We start from the raw sequence: 17,312 nt of genomic DNA, 5'->3' as shown, positions 1-17,312 counted from the left end.
TTATGCTATTTACTGTGCAAGAAACACACCTACATGATCAGGGAATATACTTCAGGACTGTTTTCCTATAGAAACTAGATGTGATTAAGTACGCATGGTTTTTACGTCTGTAAAACGCAATATCTTCCAATATGACGTATACTCATATTTAATAGAAAACGCCTTAAATGTCCAATGCGCTAGCCTGGTATCCTGCCGTAGTATAGCTCCCGAGCCCATTCTCTCCTCTTTGTTTTTTCGTACACAAAATAAAACACTCGGGAGCTATACTACGGCTGGATACCAGGCTACCAATGCGCTTCCCTATAGAGACAAGTATATTGTAGTCTCTTTTCTGCCTTGCGCCCTTCTCACGGTTGATATCGAATCACGAGATAAAAGGTTGCCATGGGACTTTAACGTGTATTAAGTATATAATGCATCTTGTACAGAATACAGAATAAAGATGATTTTACTCTCAAATACAGACAAGTCACCAGTCAGGCTGACTCGAAGTCCCAGGTATGTACATAAAAGTGGTATCTCACTGCACTTGGGGCACCGGTGCGGCACTGCGGGATTCAAAAGATTACTCAACGAATTTCAGAGATGAAGAACAAATTTTCTTACGTTTTGCATATTTTGTTGTCTTCTAAGTCATACTTTAACATATTACGCAATACTTCGCGGGGGATTTAATTTCGCGGTAGCGGGAAAAGGGACTTTTCGCGGTGGATTTAAGTTCGCGGTAACACCATAGACTGCAGTCTAATACTAGTACCATAATAGAAAAATGTTCGCGGTTGTTTTAAATTCGCGGTGAAGTGGTCACCGCGAAAATTAATCCACCGCGAACATTTCTGCATTAACAGTATCTAAATCTTTAAAAAAAATCAGCGAAAATAACACAACAGCGCTGAAGCCTGACCCAAGTGCAGTGAGATACCACCTTTAATCCTGGGACAGTGCTCTATCAGTGGCGTTGTCTCCTGATTGGAGCCGACTGTGGTTAAGGCCGTGACCATGACCCAACCCAGGGACCAGGAAATGAGACGAGGATCGGGTTCGCCTGTTCGTCTGTGAGCCATGTCGAGCGGTGAGGGATCGTCCTTGAGATGAGGTGTGGATAAAGGAGTCGCCCCAAAGGACCACAAGTCCTAAGTAAGTAAAATCTACTTAGCCTGGTACCCAGCCGTAATATAGCTCCCGAGTCTCTTCTCTCCTCTTCGCAATTACGACGAAGAGAGAAGAGACTCGGGAGCGATATTACGGCTGGGTACCAGGCTAAGATCTACTGTAGGATAATGCCGCATATGACTATCATTAGACACTGGAGTACAGTTAAAGGTGGGTTCACACACGTGCGTATATATTCAAGTTCGTATGAGGTCTGTATGGAAGTCATAGCCTCTACCAGGCTCCACAGGTCACTAGAGAAAATAATACAAATAGGACAAATGTAGCGAGATAACTTTTCTTCTTCTTCTTGCGAGATAACATGCCATCGAAATTAGCCGGTTGCAAACCACACTTCTCGGACAGCTAACTCCTCTGGCATGTTATGGGTCTATATTTGTCCAATTTTAACTCTTTTTGCAGCGACCTGTGGAGCCTGGCAGAGGCTAAGAACTCCATACGAAACTCGAAAGGACTTGAATATAATAATAATTTTTATTGCAAATTCATGCCCGAGAGCTAATTGCATACAAAGCAAAGCAGTAGTGGTATACATAATAAGACTTAACAAAGAAGGTAAATGATACTCATAGATAAATCAGAAGGGAATAACGGCGCTAGTCTTAATCTATTTATACTTAAGCTATTTGATGGGTTTGACTTCTTTTCCGTAAGCAGTGGGAGATGAATTGTCTAACATATGTGTGATGTCCAATATATGTGTGAACCCATCTTAACAGTGTCCAAAAAGACTACTCAACGGACCGATGAATTCTGGTCTATGTGGACAGGTGTTCATGGCGTGTGTCAATGGGGAAAATTATCTCAAGGACCACCAACAAGCGGTCAGAGTGGTCCTTGTGTAGAGGAGGTCCAATGGTTGGTGTAATGGTGGTCACTTGTATAGGTTTTAAACTCAGCTCTTAAACAAGATCACGGTAGCCTTTAAACTTTTTCAAGTGAAACTTGTTTTTTTAACGTTTTCTTAGTCGTTTTTATCGGGCTTTCTATTTTGTGTTGTACCTTGTATTGTCAAAACCTGATAAAAACGACTAAAAAACAGCCGGAGCCTAACCTCTGCTTGGAGAGTATCTGAAGTACTGGTTCAGGAGATGTACGAGGGGCGTTCAGAAAGTTCGTGACCTCATCCATAAAAGGAGGGGCACAACTCAAATTATTTCCGGGCATAACCGTAAACTATAAAGCCTGGTATCCATGTCCACACGAATGTCAATCATTGAAGGTAAGATTGACACCAGAACGACACACAGCTCTGGCCAGAGTTATAAATCGTCTGTACTTTTCTCTCTTCTACTGATATTGAACTTGAAGGGTTCCCTCGTAATGAAATTATCACAGTGATTTGGTAGACATATGGTGGACATTGACGGATTGATAGTTTGCAGCTACATGTATGCTCCGAAATCTGAGTTATATTCCTTCTTTCTGGGTGAGACCGAGACTTTTTTAAAAGTACCACATGAATCTAGCATGGGTAGTTCAAGGCCAAAATATCAATGGCATTAAACCATGACAAAATATTGTAACGTTCTTACCAAATACTGACATATCTTGACAGAGAAAAAAAATCGCACACAAAGCGCAAATTTTATTTCTTTTATCATTAAAATCATTAACATAGGGTTACAGAGTGAAGGCACACTACTGTTCCATTCTGCTATATATATATGCATACACTCTGGTGTATATAGTACATGCGTTTTTTGTGATACAATGTGCAAAGAAAAACCAAGATTTGAGTTTAAAAGTGATGAAATAGAGCTCTAGCTATATAGCAGTTGACAAGATATTATAATTGAGAACCAAGAAATATAGTATAAGTATAAGTACAAGGAAAGTTTGGGCCCCATTTCCATTCCAAGGCTCCGTCAGCCAAAGAGTAGCCACCCCGAGGTCAAAAGTGTTTGTCAACACCACTCAGCAAAACACGCATTATGAATTCCTGGAAGATAACGCCCACATGCCAATCCCCTACGCGAGCTGGTGAGCCCACCACCGGCGCCTACATCCGCATACAAGGCCACACCAGCTTAATTTCATGGTTCACAGCATCATTTTTCTGATTCACAAAATAAACAGAAAGATTCTTGGAAAGATCTATGCACCGTTCAGGATATTAATCAATCCGTCATTATGCTTGTACCTTGTGTCTAAATGGCTGAAGAATGTCCGTTGCTTCATACTATAGCTGTTGCAGTTTCAAAACTTGAAAGATAATTGTTTTGTAGTTGGACTCTGTGGCTCCAGCCTAAAGCCTATGGGCATAACTCAAGATGTGCGGCCTTCTTATTTTGCGCCCCTACTCCGATATTTTCGTACAAAAAACTAAAACCAATACATTTACTTGGCGTGGTCATATAACAACGCATACAATTCAACATCTGATATACCCGATTTAGCGTGTTTAGAGTTTAATTTCAAAGCTAGGGCACAAAGCACTATAGACATGGTAGTAAATGTATAAATAAATAAGTGATAGCTTTAAAGTTCATCTATAATTCTGAAGTTTGAATCGTAATTTTATACACAGATTTAACAATTTTTGACTGCCACCATTTACATCAGGACCGTACAGCCACAACTAAAGAGACGGGGGGCGCCATAAACTTTCTGCATTTTCTCTTATGATCCACTGCTGACCGAGTCACTCGTTCATTTGCATATAGTAACACGACGTCAAAGAAGCGATGTGTTTCTCATTCCTTGACAAAGACTGGCGTTAAACACAGTCTAGAAATCAATGTGTCGGACAAGGACAATTTCTGTGCTGGAAATTACGGTTCAAACTTTGCTTTACGTACTAGTACTGTGTACGCAGAGTTTGAACTGTTTTTCCAAGATAGGTTGGGGAAACGGAGGATTCCTGGAATGACAGGGTGTGTTCTGGCGTTCTGCCGGCCGCGTGGGCAAAGATTATACGGTGTTGTATTAGCTGGAGAAGAATGCGCCAAAACGTACATTGCTTATCGTATCCAATATCTTAAACATTACTAAGAATTAAGCGACCATAGGAAAGATAGATACATTGTAAATTGCCAAGCTAATTGTCGATCCAAAGAAGAAGTTCAATCCACGTATAAATCGTCTTGTAATAACTACCTGTTACGCGTACAGAGTACATGTAACGACACTTTGTATAAAATCACTGACCTGTACTATTAGAAAGCCTGTTAGAGCGCAAAAATTAATTTCAGAATAACCACAACATTAGCCTGGGTGTGATATTAGCTTCACTGATTTTTTTTCAGGGAAGGAAGTATAGGATGGCCTATGAAATGCAAGAGAAATTGCCGGATGAATGGCTCTGCTCATAGCAAACATCAAAATCTCTACTGCGTGGCCGGTATGACAGCACTAGTACGAAACAAAAATTGCTAGAATTTTAACACGGCGATCTTCGGAAGCTCAGTTGACGTTGCGACGTCGATTAAGGTTAGACATCCACATACGGTAATGTGATACTCACTGCTAGAGTAACAGAAAAACGTCAGACGTTTCAGTCACTGTCTAAAACGTCTGGCCGTTTGCAAAACTTATCCAGATTCTTGCGTAACCTTTTTGTCTGAGTATCACTTGACGCTACGTTGGCTCCTGTGAGCTAGCCGGGTACGGTTTTAAATTCCAGGGTGTTCGACATCTGCGCCCTCACCGTTGGTAGTGTCTGCCAAAGCACGGTCGGAGACTTCGGGCTATATATACATGGCTGTTCCTCAGGCACGTGTGAAGAAAGCAGCAGCTCGGAGGCACGTCCTACCTTCCTCGCTCAGGTGTCACTAGTGGAAGACTGACGAGAAAAGCGCACTCCCTTGCTTCCCCGTAAACACGGCAACGTGGCTATCAACAGTCAGACTTGGTATTCCGTATGTATCACACTCGCACTGAACACAATCCGACCCTCCACATCTCTTTAACTTAGAGCGGTGCGGGAAGAAATGGTGAAAATAAGACTGGAAAAGAGAATTTCTAGAGCTTTCTTGAGGCGGAGACCACGAAGTGCTCCTGATCACCTATGGTCAGTCCAGTCTGGGTCAGTCGTCACGTCTTACACTTGGCGCGCCGAGCGCTCTGATTGGTCCATTCTCCGCGCATGTGCAGTTACTGCAGTCAAGATGGCGACGGACTTTTAAAACTCTGGAGGTAGGCACCAGATGGAACCCAGATCTTCAGCACATTTCTGCCACGTTTGAGGTCTAAGATTTACTCAGTTTGTTATGCGTTCGTTTTGTGCTTGATTTCCGTTTTGATTGTCGATTCTGGACGTCCGTTGGATGCGCGAGGGGGAGACATTCTTGGGCGGCGGTAAACAAAACAGGTAGGATTCAAGTTGAGTGGCACTGGTGCTGATGAAGTCGACTGAAGAATTTTCACCAGGAGTTCGCCAGATGTCTGTCCCCGCCCCGAGCCCCTTCCCCGCCAAGCCCCAGCCCGGCTTCCGACCGCTTTCTCCCGGTTGAAGTCTAGCTGGCGGCTTGGTTGGGTAGGGCTGGGGGCCGCCGGTTGCGCCCGGGCCAGCCTGGATCCGGGCCCGGGAACCCCGGCGGCAGCTGGGGCGGGGTGTTGGATAACGTCTGGGGTCTCCTCCGTCAGACTTGACCCATTGTCTGGCCGGGGAAGTTTCCTGAAAACACTCAAGGGGCGTCGGGCTGGGGGTTTCCTCGGGTTTAGGGAAGTCTTAGCTATCTTAGGGGGACCGTTAGATAGTCTTAGAAGGACGGGGCAGCCCAGGGGAGATCAGTGTCTCCCGCTATATCCCAAGCAGTGCCGCGCCGCTCTCTTTCCTGTATATTTACACTGCATACTTGACCCTGGTGCGACTGTAATTTCCCATCTACCGCGGAGAAAGAAGGCCAGATTTTGTTCTCATGAAAGGAGTGTGCACCGCTCTCTCGAGCGTGAAAGTGTTTATACCATTCTGTATATACTTGGGAATATTTGTAAGGATATTTATCTGGAAGCAACCAATGGGTACCCCGGGGGTGCATTGGTATGTGTAGATAATTACATTGAACTGGATGATGGCCGACACCGAAGTTCAGTCCCTAGCCCCAGACACACAACAGTGTATGTCAAGACTGTAGGAAAAGAAAGGCTTATTGTTCGCCGCAGTGGTTGCTACCGCTTTAAAGTAGTTCACCACTGTTGAAAGCCAAATGGAGGGAGTTGCAGTTCCCCCTAATACTCCATACCTCTGGGATTTCTACTGTTGTGATCTCCCTATGAATTCTGGCACATTCGTCCTAATTGTAACCAGCTCTGGTGGTCAAACAATTCCACCAGAGGCCAAACCTTCTCCTTTGTATGAGATTTACAGTGTGTGAATGGATCCCTTATACTTTTACATGATAATGCATATCACAAAAGAATTGGCCCTCCTCAACTTATGTATTTCTTTTTATCTAGTCATCTTCTCAGAAGAAAGATGGAGAGATAGTAAGTGGGAAAATGTGCATTTGATTTGCAAGACTGTTGTGGAAAGATCCGCTGTGGCATGTAAGAACTTCTAAGTAGTTGGGGATTTTTTGGGTGGAAAATTAAAATATTGTGTCCTAATCAATCAAAATACTCATATATGATGATGTAGTATAAAGTTTTGGAAGCAATAGCTTTTTGTAAAAGAAAAACACGTCCCTGTTTGTACATTCTAGCTGCTATTTGCATTGTCCTGCTGTGAATATTTATGATTTCACATTATTCACAATCCTGTTGACAAAAAGAATGTAAACACTGCCAGCAACTTCAAAACTTCCCACTCATTATTCATTATGTATGTTCCAAATATTCCAGCATCTCTGATATTTTCAATAAGCTATTGTCAAGTATTTTAGTTTGTGCCTTTTGCAATCTATATTCACTCATAGGTTGAAAGATTTTGTGAAGAGAAAAGAACTCTTTTTTTGTAGTTTTGTAATTTGTTATCAGGATGACAAAGCACAAGGTTATCAGATGACCTGTAAAGTGATTGGTGAAAAAATTTTGATTGACAGGAAATGAGAGCTGTTTTCAATTGCAGGATAAATACCTCTGCCAAACTGTTTAGACAGTCAGACCATACCAGAGGGGTCGCTCAAATTTCACATGTCATATGTCACATGTGAAGTGAAGAACAGTTACCACAGTGTGTCTCTTCTGTCAGACTCAAGTGATTATTCGTATGGAAAGTTTATATGGTAGATGTAAAGGACGCATGTCTGGTTTTATTTGCTCGGCAAATGTTTACGTTGGGTTGTTGTGCATTGTCTATAGTTTTGTTTGACACATGGACCAGGGCATGCCTTTGTATGTGGAGGTATTTCTTTCATGGCATGGAGTATGAATGAAAGGCGGGCCACTTGAAAACTAATGTTACACCCAGAAGTATCATGTTCTTGTCTGACCACCTTCTTTTGTCTTTGCCGTCACCCTTGTATCTGTTTGTAATCCTGTGTCTCTTTCAGTGAACCATAGAGGGAAAGCCACACAGTGTGTCAGATCTATAAGAAAGAGGGTCACACAACTGAGAGGGACTGTGCCTCACTTCTAGTTTGTGCCTCTTCAGTAGCAAACTGTGGAGGAAACCCTCGGTACTGTACCATTGCATAAGATCATACCAGGCATACCTGCAGGTTTTGTTCAATCCCCCAATCAGGTGTGGGGTCAAAGGTCGTGTGACCCCGTTCTATTCACGACCACAAGTTGCAATTGTATCTAGGCAGACCCGTGTGTTCGCTGGCAATTAGCCCCATTCTTACAGTGTGCATGGTACATATCAGAGAGATGTCTTGCTATTATTTGTTACGGTACCTGACACATTAACAAGGGTAGAACCACCCGATTTTTTACGAGGGGAAAGCTTTATCCTTCAAAAACTTCACCCCAGTTTCCCGTGAAAGAGGATCATATAGAACCCCTGGCGGTACCCAGAGAATTGGCCGGGCGTCAAAACTTTGTTTAAAGTTTGGTGTACATAAATAAGGATGCTAGGACAGCTTCCTGGGTTGGGGCCCGGAGTTTCCTGCGAGGTCGAGGGGAAAGTCTTCTTGTCGCAGTCGGGAGAAAAGTTGGTATATTCCAAAATGGCAGATGTTCCAAAAGTAGGGGCCGATACAGAACCTCGGAGGAAGTGTGACCTCTGAATCAGATTTGTATTTCTGTAGTGTTTATATCAAGCTGTGAATAATGCTGTCCTCCCCATACTGGAAATATTTCTCAACATAATATCAATTTTGTATGATGATAAATCTTCCCAGTATTTTCTTACAAGGCCAGAAGGTCTTACCAATATAATTTGCTGGTTCAAGGATTTAGGAAACTGACTTAAATTTTAAGTTAAAACAGTTTTGGAGCTTTCACAATGTGTGATGAACAAAAATTCTAACTAGAAAATCAGTAGAAAGTAGAAACATTATGTGCACAGCTCCCATTTTCTCGAGGTGATACAGTCAGATTCGATATAGGAGGATTCTTTTACACAACCAGATTGTACTCACTAAAATACTTCTGTTTCGATGTATTTCAGGCACCTTATCCTATATTCTACCAACCTGATGAAATTATTTTCAGAAGTCAGATACACGTTTTCCCTCTTGCTAGATACTTACTGTAAAATGGCTGACAACCAAGGAGTTGAATTTGTATGCCCTTATCAAAAAACAATTATTGTGTTTAAGTGCCCTTGGTTTGGGAAACGCTGATTCATGCTAGTTCCCTAAGGGAAGATTTGCATTTGGATGGAAGGATGTCACATCCACGTTTCCCCAGCCCAGGGCCACCTTGTTGTTTCCGGGATTACAACTTGTCGCACATGCCTGGCTTCTGTTCTGGAAAAAACAAAGAAACTGAAAGTTTATCGAAATCCCTTTGTGGACATAAAAAAGGTGTCAAAACATGTGGAATGTTGGCTTCAAGAAAAAGTAGACCTGAAAATGTATGAATTGTACACTTGTCTAACTTCAACTGATACACTAACAGTCATATCTGATGATAGATATGACACATATCACGATAGATATGACACCTCTACAATGTATATGATGTATGCTGTGTTTTTTGTTGTGTTCTTGAGCCATTTTCTATGTCTTTATACTTTATACTACAAGTCGTAGGAGGGAGGCAAAGAGGTTTGTTTTTTATTTTAGGAAATCCCTGTTATATAGGGTTTGACTCAGTTAGTTTGAATTTTATGTATGTTTTCTGTCTATCTAGTAATCTACCGTCCTAGGTAGGTGGCAAAACGGTAAAAGCTTGAACTATCTGAAAGGCGTGAAAGAAACAATTGTAAAACACTGAGCTTAACCCAACATCTGCTTAGAGATGATGAGAGCTGAGAGGTGTTTACCCAACCTAAGGGGTCCCCAGCCAGCCAGTCTATCTGTGTCAGGATGTTATGAGTTACCTTAGAGTGACCTTTGCTCGATGGTTTGTCACGTGGTCGCTGTTTGCTTGTTTTCAGATTACGTGATCATGTGAGTATGGAAGGTTCCAACATCGTACCACTGGTTAGTTTAGCAATACTGTTTTAAACTAAAATCCTTTTATATTGATGATGTGAGTTGGGGAAGTGTGGTTATCAAATGTGGATCAAATGCACAAGGTTCTACTATATTTTTTGTTCTTCATAATTCATTGATTCTTCTTACTTTTGGTGGCAGAAAGAACTGGATAAGTTATAGTACTTATACTTTTATAGCTACTTGTTGTACACACTGTTATTTATGGTGTTTGTCAACCAGCTCCAAACAGTATGGAATTGCCAAATTACCATTTTCTTTGCTAAACTATACATTTACTTGTTACTAGATTGGGCGCGACTAAATTAATCTAACCCCGTAAGAACTCCCCCGGCCTGTACCAATCAACTGTACGGGCGGTCACCCCTACACCGCCGAGCGCCTCGATGGTATGGTTCCCAGGCTATTGGTTCCCAGATTTAGAAAGAATATTAAAAATGCTGAACTAGCAAATCAGATTGTGAATCTGTACCTTGCTCCACACAGTTATAGAGAATAGGTACAGTTTTTTCCTCCCATTTCATTTTCATTTTATTTGTTTTACCAGAGTTACATCGCTCAGGCTTCATCCTGTTTTTCAGGACTCCCTGGACACATATAGAAACAGACCAGTCGTCTATTTTCATCTTGATCTGTAGGCATTAGCTGAATTTTTGCTTTCAAGCAAACGACTTTGTATAGTCTAACTAGCGTCTACCAGGCTCCCCAGGTCGCTGGAAAAATAGTAGAAATTGGCCATATAGACATTCAACACACTAGAGGAGTTGGTCGGCCGAGGAGGACAGGTTGCTATGTGTTGAATGACTATTTGGCCAATTTGGTCTAACAGCAACAGAAGGGTTACTCTAGTCTATCCATGGGTTTGTTGCTCTGTAGTGAGTTGTAATGGGAAGGTTGGTGTTTAAGATGTTGTAGAACCAAGCAAACGACTTTGTATGCCCTAACAAAAGGGTTACTAGTACTCTATTGGAGTAATCCATTGGTTTGTTGCTATGTAGTGAGTTGTACTGGGAAGGGTGGTGTTTAAGATGTGTACTTCCTGTGTAATGGGAGACATGTTCTTGAAGGAGGCAGTAATCTTGTGCTTAGCCTTGAGAAGACTACAAGGCAGCTACAGAGGTCACGGCAGCTTTTGGTGTGCCTCTACCTCCCTTGTACTAATAGTAATAGTATCAGGGCTCTAGCCAGGATTTTACTTTAGTGTAATTAACGGCAAGGTAGAAGTGCAAGTCCGTGCGACCAATTGGGTAAATTGTGTGGAGGGGGGTCTTGGTCTCTCTGTAGTGAGGAGATGTTGAAAATGTATGGTAGAAAGATAGGCATTCGAGGAGTACCCATGACAGGAGTTGTATGCCAACTGTTGCTCTGTTATGAACGGATTCCAGAGTATTTTGTAAGGAAGCTGAGGAACAACCTGGAGCTAGAATAGGATGGATGTGGTACTGCGGATAATATGCTGTGTGTTTGGGAACTTTTTGAATGACCCAGTCTTTTATTTTACTTTAAGAATGTGCTGCTGTTATGTAGATGCATGCACTTCCACAGGAACTAGCAGAAGAGAAAGGAGGTTTTCACTGTGTTTAAAATTAGGTTCGGAGTTGTAACAATTCTATAGTACAGTAGTGATGATGGAAGCAGGTTTTCTAGTGTCTTGATGTCAAGATTTATTATTTTTCTATTTTATATTTATCACTAGAAAGTGATCACAATTGCAAGATTGTCCTGATAAGTTATAAAGAGGTAGTCACTTGTATGTAGGTTTGAATTTAGGAGCAAAACTTGCAAACTACAATTACTTTGAACATTTCGAAATTGACATCATCATCATCACATTTCTTGACATTGTTTTGATATGTTTTTTCTCAGATCAAAGTTGAGGACCTGAAGGGAACCCGCACGTTTCAAGACTGGAGACCCTCCTGGTGCCGCCGCCCGCTTTTCCACACTTCCGGGGCTTCTATATGATGGCCACAACGCCCAAGGAGGCCAGCCCACCTCTGAATGGCCCCATGATGCACCCTAGTATGAATGGATCGGCTGAGGGGCCTCACCAGGTCTTCTATCTCCATGTGGCTCCCGGGCAGATGTACACTATAGCGACCGAGGACGGCTCCATGCAACAAGTGCAAGGTCAGTGTTCGTGAGAACGTTCTGCTCCTGATGGTCAAAAAGGGTCAATTTCCAAGCAGATGTTTGGAGTTATTGTTTTCTTGGTATGTTGTGGTAGAATATCACATGGCCCATGTGATATTCTACTGTTCTGTTATAGATCGTTTTCACAGAACGTTCGAAAACCGTTCGATCACGCGTGGGCGCCATGTTGGATGATAACCTGGATGACTAGAACACAGAACGGCACCGGCAAAGTTACTTGCGGGTTCAAGTGTGCTGTTTTGTCTCCATTCTGTGAATCATTAAGTGATGTAGCCAAGGTTAGATATCAGGACAAAGTTGCAATAATACGTCTTGATCTACATACTTTTAAAAATGGCACTTTTTTCAACGATCTAATGCTGGTGCCGATCGCGAGGATTTACTTGTGCGATAGCGGGAAATGGAGTGTTCGCGGTGGTTTAGAGTTCGCGGTGAAGCGGCCTCACAAAAACCGCGATCATTCACTGTACCAGGCCCGCTTCCCTGGGTGATATCCTTTCACTGACAGGCGGCGTGCAGAGGACTAGCTACCAATCCCCACCGCATGCGTGCACGAGCTGGCCCTCAATATCCACTTGCCTAATAAAGGGCAAGATTTAGCGCTTCCCCGACCCTAACTCCGTGAGGCAAGCGGATAGTGGGGGCCAGCGGGATAGTGGTATTAGATAAGTTCGTGCGCGCGTCTTTTTTCCGTATTTTGGCTTTGTCAACATGTGTATTAGAAAGGTCTGTTTACAAAAGTACAATTCAGTTGATCAACTAACGTTAAACATGCGAATCAGGGCTGCTAGCGCTGACGTTATTGCGACAGACCGTAACGTTGCATTTAATACTGAAAATTCAAACTCTGAGAATGCTTAGCACATGTTTAGTCAGATGCCAAATTGCGTTTAGTCCCCGTCGCGGCATGGAGATGACAGAACTCGACCAGACTTGTAGAAACTTCCCTCGCCACAAGTGCAAAGCTCGCTGGAAGACACACCGCACTTTGTCGATTCAATACTAAAATCGTGCGAGATACGGAAGGGGCTGTCAAAGTTTTGTGTAAGGGTGCCGTCACACGTGCTGAGCGTAAAACTGACACAACGATTGAGATGCGCGTGAGGGGTGTATTGTGCCCGTTAACACGTGTAAGTTCCGCATTGATATGTTTTGTCTTGCCTTAGGTAAAGTTTGCGACTGAAGAAATTTTTGTTTTGTTCTACCAGCTACACAATCGTGGGTAAAAAAAAGTTCGAATTTCGTTCCTCGTGAACAAGCCAAACAATTTTTAATCCTTGCTTGATTATCGACAGAACACCGGGGGCAGTACTGGTGAAAATATCATTCACAGCTCAGGACGCGATGTGCCGTGTTTTATGAAGAAGAAATAGAACAAGCTTGCTGACATTTTCGTGTAACATGGTATGCGTCCATGACATACCCTGTACCAGAAACCAACTTTCTCCCAAAAAATAAAAAAAAAGCATGCACAAACTCCGCGGCAGGGCTACTGTTGGTGGGCTGGTAGGAGAGTGGTTTAATCAAGTTATTGAAAAGAGGACGGACTGTAGGTAATATTGTTGAATAGAAACGGCGAGTAGGCCGTATCCTGTGTTTATGGAACTCGCAGTTAGCACGACAAACATCCAGTCCGTTTCTGAATAAAAAAGGCTTCTTTCCACGTACGAGTCCACCACGTGCAACACACTGCCGTGTGGAGATCGAGCCGCTTATCATCCAACATGGCCGTTCGAACGTTCGAACGCGACTGTGACGTCATTGTGAAAACGATCTATTCATTTATTTATTTCAACTTCAACATACACAGAAACAAAAATGGTAGGGAGGCAGCAACAGCTGACGGACACCTTTTTGAGTTGCCTCCGTACAAATGTTATGCTACCTATGTTGTGCCTATGGGAAAGACACTTTACACAACTATTTTAAGTCTACCCAGGTGTATAAAGGGGTATCTGAGGTTGGGGAGGTAAGAGGTGATGGGAGGAGAGGGATGGGCTCTGCCTCCCAATACCTCCCTAGATACAGTGAATAGCAGCCTACTGTTGCTACAGCATCATAAGGGCTATGGGACTGCCTGGGACTACCTTTAGTTGTGTCTACTAACATTACTCATTAGCTCCTCTTCCAGTAGAGAAGATACATACAATACTTTGATTGTGTTTCTATGATTCTCTCTAAGGGAGGCGGGCTTTCTTGGGGCTACCTCCCTGTAGGTGTAGCAAAAACAGGCGTGCAACCCTGGGTCTTATCAAAATCCTTAGATCGTTACATCCTCTTGGAGAACAGAAAAAGATGTCAGAAAATATGTTGTCTTTTACTGTATTGTCGAGTATTGAAGACATCACATTTCTTTTATTTATTGCTTTCTCATCAGAGTGAAGGATGTATAGTACTCAGTTGTGTTTGATGTCAACATAGTTTATAAAATGAAATGTTGGCTACTGAATCTCGTGTATGTATGGTATGAGCTTCATGAAATTTTACGGAAAACTCCCCCTCCCGAGCTAGTGGTCACACCCGCCCTTCCATCACACTTATTTTTGTTTACATTCCGTTTTGTCAGATCATTTGTTAGTGCCTGGAAGACGCTTCAAGATAGCCCCTTGTTGTTTCCGAAAACATTGAAAGTATTAAGTACATATGTATATCAATATTTGAAGTCATTGATAATGTCACATAATATGGTTGCATGGTAGAGAAATAATCTCTTATTCTGAAATGCATATGGAAACTAAAAACATGATCAACACTTGGTACTTTGAGCAAGGAGCTTTTATCAGCGATAAAGCTCCTTGCTAGTTTAAAGTACTACATGCTGCTCTTAGATATTATCCCAGTACTTAGAAAGTTAGATTGATATGAAATATGATATTTTCATAGACTCTACCATCTCAGATCTTCTAGGGGGAGGTCGTAAGGAAATTCTTCTTTTTGAAGTGAAAGTAAGAAACGTAATCTTACTTCTCAGCCATGTTTAGATGGTAATTCAACACTTTAGAGTTGACATGAATAATATTCCCTTATCACAGAGACTTTCTTGTTTTGTTCACCTGGTTTAAGCTTGATCAAAGCATGCCCAAATGTCAGAGTGTAGAGTAGAAGAGCACAGGTTGTGTGGTATTTATTATTAGGACCTTTCAGTTCCAGAGTGGTGTAGGAAAGGTCGATGTAGTAGGTGGGACCCAGATGGTTTAGTTACAAAAGTAATAAACATCGTATGATAGGTGGCTGGGGGGGCAATTTGGTACGTGTGGGTCATTGTAGTAGGTAAAGATTTGGTAGAAAAGCATTCTGACACTTTTGTCCGAACTCTGTACAATTTAAAAGGAAAAAGATACAAAGAGAAGTATTATTGTCAAACCTGTATAATTATTTTTTCATATTAGATGATTTTTCTGTCTTGATATTAAGGTTCAAAATCTCAGACTCTTTGCCTGGCTATTTGTAATTTTATTACTTTATCACATTTACTATAAAGAAAGGGGAGTGCATGGAGTTTGTTACTACTAGTATTTATAATTTCGAAATCAGTAGGATTAGGAGTCAATTTCTTTGTTATTGTTGTCAGTACTGATTTTGGATACTTCTTGTCACAACATTACTCTGAGCTTATGCACAAATCTCGTCTTAAAAGTTACAGAGAAAAAGTTTTCAAATTGCAGGCAAAGTTTCGGAATAAATTGTATCAGGGCAGGTAACAGAAAGAAACCTTTATACTACTGTAGACTTTATAGTTTTAGCTTTGTATCACATCATTATACAATTTGTACTTAGAAACTGCATTCTATTCACCTTGACCAGTACTTAGCTTGTTAGAGAGCATAAAAGTACAATAGAGGTCTTCATTTATTATAATGAATGAATGAAAGACCTTTATTGTACATTCATGCCTCGATGGGCTAGGTACAGGTCACTGATAACAGACATGACTGATAACAGAATAACAAACATATGAAAAAACAACAGGATACAATTTAACTAGTTGAAGGTACTAAGCTAACAGGATGGTCGACATCTTCTCGCTTCTTTGTACAGGTGTAGGTATAAGAACATATAATGTTTGATATACAGGGTTTGTCTAGGCGCATCAAAAATAGAAATTTATCCGTTGCATTAAGATGTTCAAAATATGGGAACTCTTTTCTGATATATTCATAAAGCACAATCCGTTCATTATGGTACAATTTACAGTGTAAAATAAAATGCTGTAATAATATGCCCTAATATCTGTACAAGCGGCTTGTATGTATCAAAGACAGACAGGCCGGGGAAGTTTACATAAAACAGCACTGGGCCTTTCCTGTTTTTGCATGTAACTGCAAGGTCAACACCCCCAACCGTGGCCCTTTGTCTTACCCCCTCCTGGTGACAATAGACCACTTCACACCCCCCTGATAATCAACAAACACTTCATAAAACTGTTACAGGGGATTTGTGTTTCTTTTGTGGAGTGCTTTTGTTATTTGCTGGGCTTTGACGCCTAAATGGTCACGGATACATGCTGTCAGAATCTTTGTAGTGCTAAATATAGGATAGATTAGCATTGCGGTTTGTTTGATACTGATGATAGTTGTTACTATACATTGTACCATTGACAATTGTCGAGCAATAAAAAGTTGGTTAAAGTTCATTCAGTGTAGCAGAGTACATACTCTATTCTCATAGGAATATTTACCAAAAGCTTTCATAGAATATAAATATGAATGAATGAATGAATGAATTTGGCTTTGTTGTTAAATGTACTAGTACTTGCAGTTAGCCCTCGGGCACGAACTTGCAAATAAACTTCTTACTGTTAACATTTGCTATATCTATGGAGCTGAATACACCCTACAGGTAAGAAATAAACAGTTTACAAATTGTACATTTGTGTTCAAGCCAGTGCAAGTACTGTAACCTTGTACTATGTGCATTTGGTTTCTTCTTCTATATTTTGATAGAAAATGACCTCCATTTCTTTAAAGAAGCCTTGGTAAAATGTACTAGTAATTCAAAAGAGCATATGAAATGCTACTTTTTCATTCAGAAATCTTAATTTTGTCCAGACACTTTAACAAGATGATCTTAAAATTATCTTAAAACTTAAATAAGATTTAACTCACTATAATATATACAAGCTCTAATGGCAAGTATGTTTTACATTATCATAGAACTTAATAGATAGACATTATTTGATACTTCTTTAACATCTCTTCATGTAAGTTGTAACTTGCTTCAACTCAAGTAGACATAGAAATCCCAAGTATATCCCTGGCATTGTTACCAAGGTGATTATTACCATGGTAACAGCAAACAGCAGCCATGTCATTAGAATCCTGCATGACTTGATAGTCTGATATTGGTACCACCTGTAGCTAAGCGCCCAAGAGTTATATAATGGGAAACCGCTTGCTTACATAAGCTGTTGCCTTCCATTTATACTATTACTATCAGAAGAATTCTGCTAATTGGTGGTACCTGCATGTTCGTATATAGTCTTATGCAGGGTGGTTC

At 41.3% G+C, this 17,312-nt stretch overlaps 1 protein-coding gene across 5 annotated transcripts in view; it reads left to right on the top strand.

Annotated features, from left to right (window-relative positions):
* The first annotated feature begins 5,208 nt into the window (after positions 1-5,208).
* The window catches only part of LOC118426863 (fibronectin type-III domain-containing protein 3A-like), a 91,642-nt gene continuing 79,538 nt past the window's right edge, over positions 5,209-17,312 (top strand). The window contains exons 1-2 of one of the 5 annotated variants that reach the window (XM_035836423.1): positions 5,209-5,313; positions 11,529-11,792. In XM_035836423.1, coding sequence (XP_035692316.1) covers positions 11,624-11,792 — 169 coding nt within the window. In that variant the 5' untranslated portion in view covers positions 5,209-5,313; positions 11,529-11,623. Of the gene's footprint in view, positions 5,489-11,528; positions 11,793-17,312 lie in introns of all 5 variants that reach the window. The other 4 variants (XM_035836422.1, XM_035836424.1, XM_035836425.1 and 1 more) reach the window with 4 other exon arrangements.

This window comes from Branchiostoma floridae, chromosome 12 (assembly GCF_000003815.2).
Source record: "Branchiostoma floridae strain S238N-H82 chromosome 12, Bfl_VNyyK, whole genome shotgun sequence".
Lineage (NCBI taxonomy): Eukaryota > Metazoa > Chordata > Leptocardii > Amphioxiformes > Branchiostomatidae > Branchiostoma > Branchiostoma floridae.
This window is presented reverse-complemented; position numbering and strand designations above follow the sequence as displayed.